This window comes from Orycteropus afer, unplaced genomic scaffold, assembly GCF_000298275.1.
Source record: "Orycteropus afer afer isolate SDZICR_OR568_19922 unplaced genomic scaffold, OryAfe1.0 scaffold00074, whole genome shotgun sequence".
Lineage (NCBI taxonomy): Eukaryota > Metazoa > Chordata > Mammalia > Tubulidentata > Orycteropodidae > Orycteropus > Orycteropus afer.
Window position 1 is genome coordinate 6,158,602 of NW_006921661.1, and position 19,094 is coordinate 6,177,695.

At 49.2% G+C, this 19,094-nt stretch overlaps 1 protein-coding gene across 1 annotated transcript in view; it reads right to left on the reverse strand.

Moving 5' to 3' along the window:
• Positions 1–585: 585 nt before the first annotated feature.
• SLCO2B1 (solute carrier organic anion transporter family member 2B1) overlaps positions 586–19,094 on the reverse strand; it is a 39,536-nt gene continuing 21,027 nt past the window's right edge. Inside the window, exons 8-14 of the mRNA XM_007941032.1 lie at positions 15,209–15,311; positions 10,302–10,659; positions 6,986–7,151; positions 3,727–3,890; positions 2,207–2,271; positions 1,759–1,879; positions 586–766 (exon numbers count right to left, since the gene is read on the reverse strand). Coding sequence (XP_007939223.1) covers positions 586–766; positions 1,759–1,879; positions 2,207–2,271; positions 3,727–3,890; positions 6,986–7,151; positions 10,302–10,659; positions 15,209–15,311 — 1,158 coding nt within the window. The remainder of the gene's footprint in view (positions 767–1,758; positions 1,880–2,206; positions 2,272–3,726; positions 3,891–6,985; positions 7,152–10,301; positions 10,660–15,208; positions 15,312–19,094) is intronic.

A 19,094-nucleotide genomic window follows, 5' to 3' on the forward strand; every position in this document is an offset into this window, starting at 1 on the left:
TATAGGGGACTTCCACTCTGTTGCTATGAGTCAGAATCAACTCAGTGGCAGTGGGTTGGGTCCTACCTTCAGGCTGAGTAGGGGATTGGGAGACCACAGTTCATTTTGACCACACAGAAGCTTACAGGTATAATGAGCCTGAAATCTGGCAAGTCCATTGTCAACTGTGTAGAGAAGATGGGTAAGGCTCAGAAAGGTGTTCCAGGCAAGTGGCAGACCTGGGCTGAGCCCAATATGAAGGGCAGCCTGGTCTACAGTGGTCTACATCCCTGACCTGGGCCTCAAGGAAAGATGTATAGCCCTTCCACTCAGGAAAGTTGATTCAAGGTCAGCCTGTTGGCTGAGGAAGGAAGACCCTCTTGCTCAGAAGTGATTACCACAGCAAACCCCCAAATAATGCCTTGGTTCAGATGAGCAAATGAAGGCCCAGAGAAGGTCAGTGACTTGTCTGAAGTCACACAGCAATTTAGCAGAGAAGCCAGAATTGAAACACAGGGTTGCTAACACCAAGTGTAGGGAAAAGATCCCAGAGAAGGTATCTGCTGGAAACTGCCACTCTTGGCCACAGTGGGGCTCTAAGACAGCTCACACTTTGGACTCCTTGAGCTTCTTTTCTGGCTCTGAATCTAACTGCTCCTGCTCTAGTCCAAGGCTGGGCAGGGTCTTCTTGGCTCCTGCCTCTTCTCCCTGCTGCCTCAGGACGGCCAAAATCAAGGCGAAGCAGGCCAGGTTGCCTGTCTTGAAGAAGAACTGGAGGCCGATGAACCTAGGGGAAAGAGCAGGGGGCCCTTGAACAGGATTTCCCAGTCCAGGGCTTGAATGTCCTGCAGCTGGGGGTATAGTGGGGTCAGCAGTCCTCACCTATTGTGCAGTGGGAGGCATTGAGGCCTTGGGGACAGAAGACCCTATCATCATGGCCATGGCTGGGGAGACATGGGGAACTTCTGGAGTTGACCCTTATGGGGTTCTTCCCTAGAAGAGGGGGAGAGGCTCTGCAGAAGTGGCCCCAAGCAAGGGTGGGGTGGAAGCCTGGGCATCATCCCTGCCCTGTCCCTGCCTGCTGCATGGTCCTATCTCTCGCTGTCCCCTCTCTAAGAGCTCATGGGGCCTGATAATTGTACTTTGGATGTCCTCAACCACCACAAGAAAAAGAGGATTCCATCTCCCCTGTTTTTCTAACTTACCAAGGCTCTTGTTTGATTTTTCCTCTCTTAGGAAATCCCCCTGGACAATCCCTGCCCACAGCAACCGTAACCTCTTCAAAGCTGGAGGTGACCAGCCCCCCACCCCAGCCTTGCTAGCAAGCTCCTCCATATTCATCCTAGAACTAGCAGCCTCTACCTTCAGTTTTTTTAGAGCTCCCCATTGTATAGTTGGAAAGACTGGGGCCCAGGGAACAAGCCTCAGTCTCTGTTACAGGTGAGCCACTCACTTGATTCTCCACCAGGCCCAGCCTGTAACAATATCATGGTCTCTGCACAGAGTCTATGGTCATACAGCATGAGTTCGAGTCCCAGATTTGCCAGTTATCAGCTGTGTGGCTTTGGGCTACTTGCTTTAACTCTTACTTCTTCATCGGTAAAACACAGGGACAGTCTAGCTTACAGGACTGGTGCGCTCAGCACTGGATACAGCATCTGCCATGCAGCAGGTGGATGTAGTGGGGCTTCCCCTTCCCTGCTGGTGTCTTGCCTGGGTCCCAAGTGTATTTCCAGCCCCCTTCCCACAGTACCCTGGCAGCCTCTGCCCAGGTCTCACCGGGTTCGGAACAAGTCCAGGTCATAGTAGCGGCAGACAGCTCGACGTCCACAGCTCTGAGCCCAGTACACACAGGTGGTGTCTATGGCACTGCCATGGATCACAGGGCTGGGCATCCAGGCTGCAGAGGAGGTGTTCAGGGGACAATGGAGGTCCAGCATTCCTTCCCACACACTACACTCCCTGGCACACACATACCTCTCAGGGGCTGTGGGCCACTAGGGGCCTTTTGGTTTAAGAAGTCTTTGATCCTCAAGCCCACCCCTTAGCCTTGAATCAGAAGTAGCCTCCCTGGTGGGTTGTCTAGCTCCTTCTCACCACCTCGAAGGTATCTGGGAGCCACAGGTTCAGGGATTAGACCCCATTCATCCCTGTGCCCCCAGGTACGGTACATAGTGGGTATCTGGACCCCATCACTACCACCAATTGTCCCAAGCAGGCTCTTTACCAAAAACTCTCAGAAGCATGAACTGGATGCCTACAGCCAAAGTCTTGTCTTCTTTCTTCACTCCCCTAATGAGGAAGGACATTGGGAACATGAGGACTGGGAGAGTTCCAGCCCCCAAGGGCCATGTAGCAGCATGGAGGGGCTCTCACCACCCTCTTCTTTCCCACCATCCAGGGCCAGCCCTCCCCCAGTCTGAAGGCCGGGGCCTTAGGCCCAGCACCCCATCTCCCTTCAACCTGTAGAGCGTAGTTCCCCTGTACTAGGCACACTCACTGACCATCAGGGTCCTGTGCTGCCCTTCCTAAGGAAACCTTCCCTCTTCTGCTTCCTCCTATACTTGGCAAGACATGGAAATGGGACAGCCAGATACTCCTTTCAGCTTCTCAACCACTGTAGCTTCTCAGATTGATCTCCCCTGGGAATCACTGCTCCCCCTAATAATGGCTGGCATTATGGAGTGCTTCTATGGGCTCATTCATTCTATACTGCAACCCCCACATCATCCCTATGAGGTAGGTATATTGTTAGGCCCATTTTATAGGTAAGGAGATTGATGCTTAAACAGGTTAAGTGACTTCGTTAAGATCCTTGCTAACCAGTATCAGAGCTAAGATTTGTGTACCCCAGAGCATGCATTCTTAACACCTCTTAATTAGGCTGCCTGCTGGGCTTCTGACTCCTCTACTTCCCCTCTCATGCCAGCCTGTTTTATGAATCTATGTGTCTTTTAATATTTTCAAGGGCTCTACCCTCCTAATTTTCTAGAATGCAGACAGAAAATGAAATCATACCAGCTTAACGAAAAATTAGAATTGTCTTGCTCTGAGGTTCCTTTATCCCAGCACTTCCTCTACCCAAAGAGGACTCTGACTTTGGCCTCAGATGACAAGCTCTGCAAGCATTTTCAGGACAATCTCAGACGGATCTTGTACCAAGAACCAGGGCTCAGCAGAGGGCTGGATATAGAGTGAGCAGCTAATAACAAGCCATGAGTGCTTGTTGACTTAAACTGTTTGGAATCATGGACCACACTGGTACAGTTTGGTTTTATGGACACACCTCCTGTGCTTGTCCACAGCAGATAGGACAGGGCCAGGGAGTCAGGTGATGCTCCTCTATTTCCTCCTCACCATGAGAAAACATTGTGGTGTCCCCTCAATCCAACTGGGAGGCCAGGGCAGGGCCTCAAGATGCAGCCTCTGCTCCTCTAGGGTAGATAGGTGCTGGGCCAGGCACCAGTACTATTTCACACAACACTTGCTATGTGACCTGGGGCCAGCTCTTGGAACTTGTCTGAGCCTCAGTTTCCTTATCTGAAGATGGGGGGAAAACCTGTCTCAGCGGGTTGCCAGAAGGATAAAAACAGGACAATGAAGTCCAGTCTGTTGTGGGAACCCAAGGCATCCAAGTGGACCCCTTCCTGGGACTCTTCTCTCAGAATTCCTTGTCCTGCCTATGGCTAAGATCTTCTTGGTGTCCACCTGTCCCTGCCCACCCCCACTTCCTGGTGTTGCTCTCACCTTAGGATGAGCATGAAAGAGGGTGTGTGGGTGATACTGCCCAGTGCTCCACCCAGACTGACCAAGAGCATGAAGGGCAGTACCAGGTAACTGCAGGCTGAGTCACAGGAGCCCGACGGCAAAGGACCACCACCCACTACACAGCTACAGTTGGTGTAGAAAACCTGGGGGTAGAGGGGAGGAGAGAAGAGTCTTTAGGACCTCCCCAAACCAAGCCAGCTGCCCCCAGGTCTGAGCCCCAGGGAGGCTCATGACAGGCCCAGGGATACATAGCCAGCTGGGACATGTCAACTTTTGGCTATGTTAGCATGACTTGGGGAGGCAGGAAGGTACTTGTTAATAGGTTGTCTGTGCACAAATTAGGCTGAGCCTGGGCTGAGGTCTTGGAGAGACAGGGAAGTGGAGAAAGAGAAAAACATCACCCTCCAACACACACACATACACAACACATACATACCTCACACCCTACTCCTTACACACACACACACACACCATACCACACCCACATGCAATACTACCCCCATACTATACCCCTTATACATACACTACACACACATACATGCCATGTAACTCTCACACACCACATACCACATAACTCCCACACACCCCACATAACCACATCTGCATACCATATAACTCACACCATACATCCTACACATGCCACACCACACCATATACCACATACCACATAACTTGCACATACTCTATGCCACATACCACATAACCATACCACACATACCACATAACACACACGTGCACACATACACACACACCCATCATATAACACACCCATCATATAACACACCCATCATATAACACACCACACACATACCACATAACTCACACACACACTCACCACACACACACACACACACATGCAAGTTCCTGATGATCTGTATAAGGAATCAGCAGCCAGTGATTCTAGGGAAGGAGCTCAGAAGCTTTCCAGCTCAGTTTCCTTCCTTTGCATTTGACTGAGGGCTTTTAGGGCACTGGGTTCTGGAGAGGAATGTCAAGGAAAGATAGAAGCACAGGATGGAGTAATGCAGACAACACCATGGGAGCCCCAGAATACAAGTGAGGGCCAAGGAAAACTTATCAAAGAGGGGTACTGGAAACGGATAAATGGATCAACAAAATGTGGTCTATCCATACAACAGAACATTATTTGTCCATAAAAAGAAATGAATTTCTGATACATGCTACAACATGGATTAACCTTGAAAACATTATACTGAAGGAAATAAGTCACACACAAAAGAACAGATACTGTATGGTCCCACTTATATGAAATAATGTAGTGTAGGCAAATACGTAGAGGCAAAAAACAGATTAGTGGTCACCAGTACTCGAGGGAGGAGAAGGGATTGGGGAGTTACTGCTAAAGGGGTACTGAGTTTCCACAAAACTTTTGGAAATAGATAGTGGTGATAATTGTACATTGCTCTCTGAATGCAACTAATATCACTGAATCATACATTTTAAAATGGCAGACTTTTTATTCTATATATTTTACTATAATATTTTTTATGTATTTATTTTTTTTAAAGTGGCCTGGATGGACAGTGCCCTCAGGACCCTGACAGGAGCAAAGCTGGTGTAGAAAGTCTGAGATTTTCCTCCCTGTGGATCAGAGCTTCTCAACCAGTGTCCCAGCAACCCAGGGCCTTGGCTGGGAGACAGCTGTGTGGGGACAGATCTCAGCCCTCCAGTGGCCTGGCTGCCCTGAGGCAGCTGGAACCCTCAGGACCTCTCACCTGCAGCCCTTTGAAGCTCAGATATTTCCCAGTATGGATGCAAACTGCTCCCCTCCCCTTATGTCATATGACTCTTCACTTACTATTTAATGAATTAATCTGAGTGATGCATTTAGCCTAGTGCCTGACTTATAGTAGCACTCAATAATATTATCACCTCCATTTCACAGACTAGGAAACTGAGGTATGGGACTTAGATCATTTGTCCAAGGTAACAGCCAGTTGGAGGCAGAATAGGGATTTTTATCATGTGACTTGGCCTCAGCGCTCAGGGATCCACATCCACAGGAGAATACAGTCTCCTTCAGGACTTGCTCCCTTCGTCAGGGCCTGGAAGCCTCTAGAAGAGCTCTTGGAGAGATCAAACGGTCAGGACAGTGAATGCTAGGAGACTGAGAAGTTGGGATTGTGATCACTCCAAATGCTTTGGATCCTCTACCCCGGGCCAGGGCCTGGCACAGAGAAGGGGCTCAGCAAAGTTTTGTCAACTGACTAACTGGCTGAATGTATGAATGCATGGGCTTATGTTATGGCACCAGTCTCTTCACTGGTCCCCCTCTCTCCTATTCTGCACTCTGTTCACCCTTCTCAACACTATGGCCCTTAGCATGATCAGATACATATTCAATTCTATCACTCCCCTGCTCAAAAACCATCCACGGCTCCCCATTGTTTGTAGGATAATGTCTCCACTCTTAACTTGGCATTTAAGGCCCTTCTTTGTCTGGGCCTTGATTTCTCCCCATGAATCCTTTAGGCTTCTGCCCCAACAAGCTTTTTGCAGTTTCTTGAAACTCCATATATTTTTTTGTGTGTGTGCCTCCAGATCTTTGCTTATGCTGTTTCTTCTGCTTGGAGAACACTCTCTTTCCAAGCCCTATCTTGCCTCCTCACCCCTGATGATGTAGTTCAAATGCCACCTCCTATGAAGCCTTTGGAGACTTCCCAGGTGGTATATATCTGCTTCCGTGTGTGTATACTTGTAGGGACCACTCTCTTGCCCATTAGCACCTTTGGAGTTCCCATGAGTGACTTTCTTTTGTGTCTCACCTCAGCTGGGGTCAGGTCTGTTTCACACCTGTGCCCAGGCGCATGACTGGGCCAGTGCCAGCAATGAATGCTTACAGAGAGAATAATTTCCTACCTCTGCCAACAGAGGGAGCTCTGGTGGCGTAGTACCTAAGCCATTTGGCTTCCAACCAGAAGGTTTATGGTTCAGACCTACCAGCTACTCCTCAGAAGGAAGATTGGGCAATCTATTTCTGTAGAGATACCACCTGGGAAACCCAAGGAGGGGTTGCCATGAGTCAGAATTGACTCGACAGAAGTGAGTGTGGGTCCCCCTCACACACAACAGAAGAACAAGACAGACAGCACAAGATAAGAGAGATAAGACAGGGAGTGAGAACCTCTGTGAGAGATGGAGAATGTGACAGATACAGAGAGGCAGGGAAAGGCAGAGCCCCTGAGAAGCTCAGGTAGCAGCCAGAGGCCTGACTCACTGTGCTTTTTTCCAGGGCCTCCTGGACTACCCGGCTCGTACAGCCTGCATGGCAGGGAGTGATATACTCCACACGGGTGCTGGGGTCGCAAACGGGGTTAAAGTCATCCGATGGGCAGGAGCAGGGCTCTGAGCAGCCTGGAAACAGCCCAGGCCCAGGCTGGATGCTGGTGGGAGAGAAGGCCAGCAGAGTTGGCCTGGCTCTTCTAACCTCAGACCCAGGTCCCCATCCCTAAGGGCAGTGGCCAGAGTTTTCAGCTCCAAACAGAGTTTTCCCCTGTCAGGGCTGCTCCCTTATGGTGTGGTGGTGTGTGAGGTGTGTGAGCAGGGAGATGGGCTGGAAAATAATGGGAGAAATGGGAGCAAATTAGACCAGAGACCTCTGAGACCCCTTCCAGCCCCAAGATTCTACAAGTCTTTGAACTTCTTCTGCAAAAATCTCTGCTTCTCAATAACCATTCTACACAAAAATAATTCCTCCCAGAATAGTCTCAGCTGAAAAGTGTCTTTCTCTCGATGAACTAGATTGCTTCCTTTTTTTTCCAGGAAATTAGAGCCGAGTGTGTGACCAGTCAGGAGACCTGACTGGCCGTGGAGTGTCCGACCTGCTCCTGGCTCTCTCTGGCCTCGCTTCTTCCATCTGTCAGCTCAGCTGGGTCCATCTCCCCTTCCTGCAGTCTTATGACCTCATAGCCCACTCCTGATACCGTGTCCACTTCAGCCCCACTTGTTTCCCCTCTCAAGGACCTGTCCCCAGACTCCAGGAGTGCTCTTATACTATCTGCTATTTGTTCCTGCCAGGGCAAGGTAGGGTAAACAAGGCAGGTCACCTGAGCCTAAGGAGGTAAGTCTACCTGAGGGGAACAGGGAGATGGCTCCTAGGACTCAGAATCTGACCTGCCTTCACAGCTGAGAGAGAGCACAGCAAACCATCCAAGAAGGCAGGGCTCAGGGAAGCAGTGGCCAAGCTGCAGATGAGGCCACAGGGGAATACTAGAGGTTCCCTGGGATTAAGGGAGAGGGTGTAGGGCCAAGACCAGGCAGAGGGCTGAGTCTGGCAAGATGAATGAGACCTCAATTCTGTGGAAGCAAGGCCAGCCAGTAGGGGCCAGAGAGGCTGGGGGGGGGTGCGGTGACTGTCACTGAGACGGCTGGGGATGGGTGGCAAAGGTGACCTCCACTCCCTCCCTAGGATGGAGGATGGAGAGGCGGGACACTAGCCAGCCCACTCTTCTCCTCCTCCCCCCCTGCCAGGCAGCACCCGTGTGTCTGGCACTGCCTTGATGCGTCTCACACGGGAGGGGGAACAGACTGGCACCGTCTGAACTGAAGACCCATCAGGAGGCCATGCCAGGGGACTCTGTCCAGGGAAGGCATTTCCCAGAGCAGCCTCTGCCAGCAGCTGGAAGGCTGAGCATGGGAAGCCTGCTTTTTCCCTAGCCCCTCCTCCCTCACTGACTGCTTGGAGCTGGTTGCTCCTATAGGGGGAGCTCTGGCTCTGAGCTCTGCCCCTTCCCAGTTTGGCAGATGACTTCACTTTTCCGAGCCTTGCTATCCTTATCTGTAAAACGGAGGTGACAATAGTCCCCATCTCACAGAGATTGTGAGGGTTCACTGAGAGTATTTGAAGTGCTGGGCATGGTGTCAGGCATGTGGGAGACCTTCAGCTCTTGGCAGCTGTCACTAGTTGTGCTGGAGTATGAGAAAATCTCATTTTGCTCTGTTGGTCCAATTCTTGGATGAATTAGAACCCAGAACAAGAATATAGATGGGAACACAGGTGAGATGGTGCCAGAGTCCAGGGGTGAGAGAGAAGAGAGATGAGGCATGTGGGATTGATGGACTTTTCTCCATTTACTTCTCACTCTAAGAATCATTCATGGAACCGTGCTCCTTCCTCAGACCAGGGCTTCCCGAAGGCGTGACTCAAGCCCTCCCTGAAGTGCCTACAACAGGGCTGCGCACACAGAAGGCGCAGCACCACACAATGGAGTTGCCTCATTATTTGGGACAAGGAGAAGGGGCAGGAAAGAAAGGACGAGGAGAGAAGGAAGATGTGGGAGAAGTCGGTGAGGGCGGGACCTGGGACAGAGATGGGGGGGCTGGGTGTTTCTAGGTCTGCATTCAGGGCTCCATGCAGCCACACAGAAAGAGCCCCAGGTGCTGAAAACGGACTCGATGCTAAGCTGAAAGCTGAAAGAGATTTCAAGGAAGAGGTGGGGACAGAGAAAGCTGGGGAATTCAGGCTGGGTGTTGGATCAATCTCAACTGATCCTCCTGGAGCAGTTCCCAGGAAAAAGTGAAATCCTTTTGGAGAAGAAGCAGGAAAGCAGCTTCCAACATCCTCTCTAACATGGCTCCCAAGGCAAGAGAGGCATGCACATGTTTGTGTTGGGGGGAGGTGAGTGAATAGAAGGAAACAAGAGATCAGGGGCCTCATTCCCAGGTGATGAAAGCAGGTGTTACCTCACAGATTTGAGAAAGAATTCTGGAATTTTAGAGTCATAGAAGGACAGAACTTTAGCTCCTGGACTCTAAGAACCATGAATCTTTGAGGTCTCCAGTGTAAACCCTTCCCAGCTCTGGTGCCGTAACGTCTAAGGCATTTGACTGCTAACCAGAAGGCTGGAGGTTCAAACCCATTGGCCACTCCTTGGAAGGAAGACTGGGCAATCTGCTGCCGTAGAGATACCACCTCAGAAACCCAGGGGGTCATTATGAGTCAGAATCAAGTTAACGGCAGTGAGGTTTTTTTTTTTTTTTTTTTTTAGTATATATGTCGCTAAAGAAACCTTCCCAGTAGGGGCTACTCCATTCCTGCTCCCTTCACCTCCTACCCTCATCCTCATGGATGGAGATGCAAATACAATCTCTCCTGGACAGGACTTTCCTCTGCTTGGGAGCAAAATCATTCCTCTGGCTGAGATGAATCCTGCCCCCCATGATGCCTTTCTGCCCCTCCTCCACTGAGCCCACAGAGCCCCATCACTCTGGAGGTTCCTCAATACAGGGGGTGTTCCCTGTCTCAACCTCCGCCCTCTACCCTGGCCTGGGCTTTCTTGTCCTGCAGTTCCATCCGTCACTGGAACTACTTCTTTCAGTCTTTCTTCTTCAAGAAAGACTACTCCACCTCTTGCAACTGATCCAGGTGAGTGACTAGATTTTAGGCAAGAGGAGGGAGTAGAGGGCTACAGTGAGGGGTGAGATTTGTGGTAGATGGATACCTCATTGGCTTGCCCCATCTGGGGCCACCCCTCTCCCTGTTCCATCCCCCTGCCCCCATGCTTACACTCTTGCTCACACACATACATACTCACAGAGGCTGGGGGCTGATGCCGGCAATCTGGCGACTGGGGCAGCCAATGAAGAAGAGGGGCAGGCTGAATAGGAGGCTGAACAACCCTCCCAGCAGGCAGAGGGTGACACAGTGCACAGGGCCCAGGTGGAGCCTCTTGACAAGGACACCTCCCACCACGATGCCCACAATGATCGAAGGTATGAGGACGCCGCCAATGAGCAGGTTGGCATAGGAGGCGGTGATGGAAAACTGGCGCTCCAGAAACTTAGGCAGGAAGGTGGCTAAGCCTGCTGCTAAGGACGACGTGCACACCTGGGCCAGGACCACCAGCAGGAAGATGGGGTGGCGCAGGGTCCGCAGCAGCACCCTGGGGAATGCTGTAGGGGCAAAGGGAGGTCAGGTCATGCCGTGAGCTTCTGTGCCATCCTGCCCTGTTCGTTTAACTCTGTTCCTCCTCAAACTAGTTTTACTATATTCTATTCCAGTCCTTTTCATTCTGTTCTTTCCCTTTTCATCTCACCCTATTCCACTCCACTTAATTCTGCTGCATTCATTTAGATTCCATTATATTTTACTTCATATCATTTCATTCTATTCCATTTTTGAAATGCTGTTTCTCACCATTCTACTCCCTTTAATTATACTGCATTGTATTAAATTCTGTTCCTTTCCATTCACCTCTAATCCATTTCACAAAATCCTGTTCCATTCCATGCAACTCTACTCCATGCCATCTATTTGATTCTACTTCATTCACCCTGTTCCATCTCATTTCAGGTTTTCCATTTCACTTATTCATCCCCCCACCCCCCCAAGACCATTCTGTCCTGTCCTGCTATAGCTCTTTCCAAGCCAGCCCAGGTCTTTTTCTTCTTGTTTGTGTTCCTAGCACAGGACTGGGCATAGAGTGTGATCAGTTTGTTGCATCCTTCCTTCCCCCTCCTTTCTGCTCTTCCTGGTACTCTCTCTCAAGTTGGGCCCTTACAACCGGTCATGAGCTGTGTGCCCCAGTGCTCCTGGTCTATCCCTCCCACCTCTACCCCCTTCCAGGTCAGGCTTGATCATCCCTTCTCCAGAAAGTCTAACTGCTCTGGTCTTCTCAAACTCCTGCCCACTTTGCCCCCTTAGCCCTCAAGGAGGCATGTCTCCCTTGCTGGGTAATTGTCCCCTGGGTGTACTCTGCCTCCTCCATCCCAGGCTATGGAACATACTAGGTTTCATATGTGTGGGTCCTTGCGTGAGTGCACCAGATATGCTGAGCCCCTTTTTCTTCTACTTAGTTTGCTTGGGCTGAGCCTCTGCCTGGGTCTCAGCTGTGAGCCGGGGGCTGTAAGCTGGACAAGTGCCCTCATTCTCCACATTCCTGACACACATACCCTGATGGCTAGTGTGTGCCAGCCCTAGGTACTCAATCATAGGGCTGAATCGCTCCTAATCCTATCCTTCAAGGGGTTCATATGTTAATGGTAGAGACAGACCCAGAGACACCCAAATTATATATAGCACAAGGGGATAAAGGTTGTGATTATAAACTGCAGTTACTCCCCTGCTCAAACCCCTCCCATGTGTCCCATCCCTCACATGACCAAGGTCATTCTCCTTGGCCTGGCTGTTTCATTCTGTAGTCTCATCTGCAGGCCCCCCTCCCCCCCCATGTGCTCAGGTACTTCTGAGTTTCTTGAATGACCCAAGCCTTCCAGTCAAAAGGCCTCTATACCTGTTATTCAGCTTCAGTGTCACTTCAGCTTAAGAAGCCTTCCCTGGCCCCTGTCTGGGTTCTAGATCTTAAAGAGTAGGATGATCTGGGGAGGTGGAGATGGGGTGGGGTGGCAGTGGTGGTGGATTCCCAGAAAAGGACAGGAACAGAAGTGATTGTTCTAGCATTGGTGATCTTCCCAACCCCCTGCTAGCTCCTAAAACGGGGCATCATTCACAGATTGCCCCCACTGCAAGTCTGTTGAAGTGAAGGGTACTCAGCATCAAGTGAGTCCCTTCCCTTTCGAATTCCAGTGAGTTCATTGGTAGGAGCACCCAAGTTGATGTCTGGGAATACTTTCTGTCTGACATGTGACTTTCCACTAGCAATGAGAGGGAGGGATGTGTTTCTGCCTGCAGTAGGCAAGATTGATGTTAGACGCCAGATGTGGGGAGAGGAGGAAAGGCCTTTCTAAGAAGAGGCATCAGAGGAGGAAGCCACTGGAAAGATGAGGGGGTCCTCTGGCAAGGAGGGAGGAGGGAAGGAGAATTCCTTCTGCTCCTGCAGCAGCAAGACCAGGGCCTCTCTTACAGGAGAAGATTTATGTCTATCTGTCCACAGAGCATGGCCAAGCCAGCTGGATCCCCAGCCCCCTTAGCAGGGCCAGGAGATGTTTCCTTAGGAGCCAGAAAACAAAGACAAACAGACCAGACAGGAGGAAGAGGTTGGGACTGTGGAATTCCCCATCCTTTATTTCCTAGGGCTGGCTCCAGTCTCTAGTGCCTTGCCACATACATGATGCATCCAGTCAGCATTTGGAGTAGGGAGCTGTGATGCTTGGGTCTCACTCCATGTAGCTACTCCAGCCTCCTTGCCTCCACAAGCTACCCTGGTCGGGACATCTGATACCCTGCGAGGGAAATGGAGTTTTAATCTGGGCTTGGCTCAAGTTGTACAGGTGCCCTCATTTATAGTTGGAGCCCAGAGAAGGGCGAGGACTGGCCCAATGTCATCCAGAGGCTAGGGCAGGACCAGCATTTGCCCCTGCATTAGTTCTAGCTCCTAGTCCAGGGGCCATTCCCCTTCTATCTCCCACCCCCTAGTCCTATGCCTCTCTGGTTGCCTGACTCCAGAGAACTCCATTTTGCTCATTCTCTCCCTCTTTCAGCCAGTCTCCTGTACTAATCACTGCAGTGTGCTTTGCACTCATCCTTCATCTCTTCTCAGCACCTGCAGTTGTCTCCAGAACAGATGGAAAATTCCTGGAGGGCAGGGGCTATGCCTTTCACTTAGACAGAGATACCTGAAGGGGAACTCCAGGAGCCACCTCCAGCTCAGAGATAGTTTTTTTCCATTAGACAGAAGTCTCCCTTAGCTCAGTACAAAGTCTCCTCCATCAGACAAGCCAGGTCCTCCTCCAGCTCGGGGACTATGTCTCCCCCATCAGCCAATGACCTCCTCCATTATAAAGGCCAGGTATACTCCATAAGACAAAGCAGATTCTCCCTCCATTCTTCCATCAGACAAGGACCTCCCTCAGATCAGGGACTAAATCTCCACAATCAGACAAAAGTCTACCCTAGGTCAGGGACATTGTCTTCCCCAACAGTCTAGGGGTCCTCCAATTGAAGGACCATGGTTCTATCTCTCTCTGCCTCCCCTCTGCCTAGGTGGTCAAGGTCAGGCCCCAGGGTCATACTGGTTCCTCTGGAGCTTACCAGAAACCCAGAAGCTGGTAAGCTGACTGGCCACAGGGCCTATGGCCAGCCCTGCCTCAATTTCCCCAGGCTAATGTATAAACTGAAACCACCAGAGACAATCTGAGCAGGATACCTACTCTAGGATACACTTTCAGGGACTAGCCCTAGCTCCCTTTGGGCAGGAGCCAAGTAGTTATTAATATGCTCTTCCATGGTACCCTTCCAGCAGCTGTGGAGTACCTGAGGTCAGAAAGTCTAAGCCCCTGCCTCTAGGCCTACCTCATGGAGGCCAGATCTTTCCTTTCCCTGAAAAGCTAGAACCAGAGGCTAGATTACTGGTATCCCAACATCAAATGTCAGAAAGTTCTTCTCAAGAATTGGGCCTAATTACTTCCTGTTGTGAAAATCCTCAGGGATTGAGCGAACCCTGTGGTTATCACTCTTCTTAAATCATAGGCAGCTGGGACATGGTTAGAATAATGACAGTAGGGTAGGTGTGGTAATTGAAGCATTTTTTTTGTTATACAAGTACAGTTTTTTTTTTTTTTTAATCATATAGAAAGGGCTTTTCATTCATCATCCCATTTGATTTTCACAACAGTCTTTGAGAGAGATAGAACAAGAATTGGTGACTCAATCACTACTCAAAACTGTCAGTACAATTTGAATCTCACAATGGCCATTGTCATTACCACTATCTTTCAGATGAGGAAACTCAGCTTAGGGAAGGAGAGTAACTTCTGCAAGATTTACATTGGTCAGTGTTAGGTGCAGAATTAAAATCCAGGTCTTCTGACTTGCTGTTCAGTGCTCTACAAGAGCCTGTGCACAGCAGGCACTAAATCAATGTTCATAGAATTGAGATCTTTAGAAAAGATGACCCCATCACAACACACACTCTGGTTACTGATTGATTTCGCATGGACCTTAGCTCATTGAGTTGGCTTCTCACTGTACAGATGGAGAAATGGAGGCTCCAGAATGACCAGCGACTCAGAATGAAAACCCAGGTTTTTGGCCTTCAGACCAGACAGAGCTCTCTCCGCCCAATGCTGCCACCTGGCAATTCAGCAAATGTTATCTGAGGGCCTCCTGTTTGCAGGGTCAGTGGAGAGTGGGATGAAAACAGAGGTCACGGATGAGCCAGCCCAAACCTTAACCTCTAGGAGCTCACTGCAGACAAATGCATGGCACAGATTTAAGTTGAAACAGAGGCTCTGAAGGTTTGAGGACTCAGAGGAGGGAGGGAAGCAGACATGCTGACTGGAGAGCCAGGAATGATGGAGGAAGGAGTGGTCCTTGAGCATAATTTAGAGGGACAGGGAAGATTTTGATAGGCAGCAACAGAAAATGATGTTCCAGGCAGAAGGAATTGTATGAGCAAAGACTCATAAGGAATGTGCAGGTGCTAATGAGGATCCTGTAGGCATGGAAGATGAATCAAGAAAGGCAAGAAGGGTCTGGATTCTGTTATGCCTCGAATGCCGTTCTAATCCAGCCTCCCCATAGCCTGAACTGGAGCTCACTTACCTTTGATGAACTGGATCACAGTCAGGTGTGGTGTAAACTTGGTTAGATCACTCTGCTTCTCTGGGTATTCTCCAAGGCTCTGCTCAGAAGAGGAGCCCTCACCCTGGAGGGATACATAACCAAGGGCTGTCAGCTGGATGCTGGAGACCCTGCTTAGAGATGGCTGTGGGCTAGGGCAGGGGCTCTTGGAGGGAAGAGGTTGAGAGTTCTGTCTCCTGTCAGCAGCAATGGGCACCAACATTGCTCTATTTGTTCTTGGCACTATAGACACTTGACAAATGTTTTTGAAAGAATTAATGAAATTCCGGTGGCTAGATTTGGCCATAAGGAACTCTGGTGGTATAGTGCCTAAGGTATTTGACTGCTAACCAGAAGGTTGGCAGTTCAAACCCACCAGCCACTCTGTGGAAGGAAGATGGGGTAATCTACTTCCGTAAAGATTTACCACCTTGGAAATCCAATGGGAGTGATTCTGAGTTGGAATCGAGTTGATGGCAGTGAGGTTTTTTTCTTTTCTTTTCATATTTGGCCATACCATCACCCGTGTCTACACAGCCAATTGTCTTCACCATTATTATCATAATGATCACCATATTACCATGAAAATTTTCACCATAACCACTAGATTCATTATCACTATTCCCATCACCTTAAATATCTCCCCCATTAAAATCACCAACATCATCAATACCACCATCAGTACAATTTGAATATCACAGTGGCCAATATTCTCATTACCATTATCATCATCTCTGGCATGGTTACCACCAGCAGTACTAACACTGATACCATCATTATCATCATCACCTGAACCTTCAGAATCACCAATATCATGATTATCAGCATCAATATCACTACTTTAATATCATCATTATCCCTACTATTGTCTCTACCAGTGTCACCAATCTCATCTCTACAAATAACAGTATCATAAAAACACCACCATCAACTCAACAGTCCCATCACCACACCACCATCACCAACAATGTCTCCATTACCAATATCATTATTAATGTCACTGTTACCATTGCTATCAATGTCACCGATTCCATTCCACCATCAGTGTCACTATCACCATCATTACCGACACTTTACCACTGTCACTTTCTCTCATCACTACCACCACTCACATCACCAACATGGCTATTACCACACCTCCATCTTCAGTTATTACATCACCCATGGCTGTAATCACCTTGAGAGTCACCATGAGCAGGAATCTCCAGTAATAGGGGGTGACAAGAAATTGGGGTGGTTTGGGCCTACAGGCTCATTCTGTTCTATTCTATGCTATGACAGGAGGGGAACTGGCTTGGGGAATGCAAGAGACAACAGTCCCCTTTCTTCCCTAGGATGAGTAAGGCCACACCAGAAGTGCTCAGCTCTGGGATCCACACTGTGAGGAAGCCACAGGCAACCTAGAGGGTGTCCCTGCACCTGGCTGGGGTATCCTATGCACAATCCCTGGAGGAGAAGTCTTTAATCCTAGGCAAGAGAAGGCTTAGGGGGACACAGTCACAGCCTTCTGATTGTCAAAAAGGAGGAAGGAAAGTCCAATAAATAATGGTAAATGTTTACTAAGCACATAGTATATGCTGGACTCTTTTGTAAGAATTTCAATTAATTAACTCATTGAAACCTCACAAGAACATTCTGAAGTAAGTGCCATTTGAATCCTTATTTTTCAGATGATAAAACTGAGACAAAGAGAAATGAAATAACTTGCCTCAGGTGACACAGCTAGTAAGTGGTCCAGTTAAGATATGAACCCAGATAGTTTGACTTCAGAGCCTGTGTAGAAGGCAAGAAGGAAAACAAGATATTCTACCTGCATTGTCTCCGACACAAAAACGTGTTGAGGCAGGTACTACTATGTGCACATTTCTAGATGAGAAAACTAAGTCTTGGAGAAGTTGCTACTTGCACAGCATGATCTGCATAAGTGATCACATGGGGTCTGGTTTCACTCCATTTTTCTATATAGGCCGAGATCAAAATCAGGAACAACAAGTTCCAGGGAGAAAGACTTAAGCCCTATGTAAAGGGCAGTTTGGGAAAGGCTGACCTGGGAGGAAGTGAGTTCCTTATAACTGACAGTGTGCAGGAACCCTGGTGGTGCAGTGGTTAAGCACTCAGCTGCTAACCGAAAAGTCAGTTATTTGAATCTCCTCAGGAGAAAGATGTATCAGTCTGCTTCCATAAAGATTACAGCCTTGGAAACCCTCTAGGGCAACTCTACTCTGTCCTGTAGGGTTGCTGTGAATCAGAATCTTCTCTATTGCATGGTTTTTGGTAGAGCGTGCAATTAGAAAATAGCTCCCCCTTGGCTGGGGATGCTATGTGCCACGGGGAGGACAGGTAAGGCTGGAGAACCCATTTGGGATTCTCTGGCAAGTCCCCCCAAGCTGCACCCTCTGGTCTGATACTTTAAGGAGCCAAATGAGACAAATGCTGGACTTTCCACATTTTGGAACCTCCATGCCTGCCACCCACCATGGGGAAATTCTAGGGCCAGGTTCTAAGCCTTCTCCACCTGCTTTCCTCTCTCAATCAAAGTTGGCGGAAAGATAATTCATTTAAATAATTATTTGCCTGTGTCAGTTTCTCTTGGGGTTTTCCTTTTCTCCTCTCCTTTCATTTTAGCAGGTACCAGGCTCTAGGTTTTCTATCCTCAGGGAGTTCATGGCAGGGTAGATAGCAGTAATCAGCTGCAAGATGTTCCTTCTGGACTTTTGTTTCTAAAGCCTGAGCCCATTGAGAAGATCATTCTGGGTATTAGGGAGCCGTGTGAGGTGAGAGGGAGACTCCAAGGAGGAGGGGGAAAGACTGGGGTCTGAGAACAGCAGGGAGCCATGTACCTATGAGACAGGACCCAAAGAAACAGTTGACCTCAGAGAGGCAGGCTGCAGCTGACCTAGGGATCTGGGCCTTGGTCTGCCATGTTCCGAGACATGCCAATGTCCCTCTACTCCAGGCATGCTAAGAGGGACCACTTGGGCTAGAGTCAGGCATCTCCATAGTTACCAGTGTGGGTTGATGCTTCTTGGGTAGAGGTGAGGTCTCCATTGTGCCTGGGTACCATGTAAAACTTCAGGACCTTTGCTGCATCTTGATGGGGGAAGCCTTGAAAAAGGCTGAGGTTGACTTTCTTGTTGATCCGGTAGGATGGGCATTCAGAGTAGAAGTTAATTTTTAAGAAGTATCTGTTTTATAAAGAGCTCTGGTAGCACAGTGCCTAGGGCATCAGACTGCTAACCAGAAGGTTGGTGGTTCAAGCCCACCAGTCACTCCGCAGAAGCAAGACTGGGCAATCTACTTCCATAAAATTTTACTGCCTCAGAAACCCAATGGAGGTTGCTATGAGTCAGAATCGACTAGATGACAGTGAGCTGTTTTGTTGGTATCTGCTTTATACCCACTTAAGTCTGAGTCAAACCTTGTTCAGGATCTGTTTCCCCTGATGAACCCTGGGCTCTGCAAAAACAAATTGTGCTTATCTTTTTCTCTGCTGAAACCATAGTGCCTCGCACAGGGTCTGGCACATAGTGGGTAGCTGATAAACACCTCTCAAAAGAATGAGTGTAAGAGATGGCTCCAGGGGCAGTGGGTACAGCCAATGCCAGGCTCTTGGAAGGAAAATGAGAATCTCAAGAAGAGGTGCCATCGTGCTGATGGTCCAGAGAGTAGTAAAGGGTCCACACAGGGCATCCTGGTAGTCTAGCAAAACTAAGCTTCTAGGACATATTAGGTGACTGGTATGGGCTGGTGGCTACACAAGCATGATCCTGGAGCTGTATACTATTTTACATGTAAGGAAATAAACTTCAAGGTGGTTGTTGTTGTTATGTGCTGTCGAGTCGGACCTGACTCATAGCGACCCCTCCTT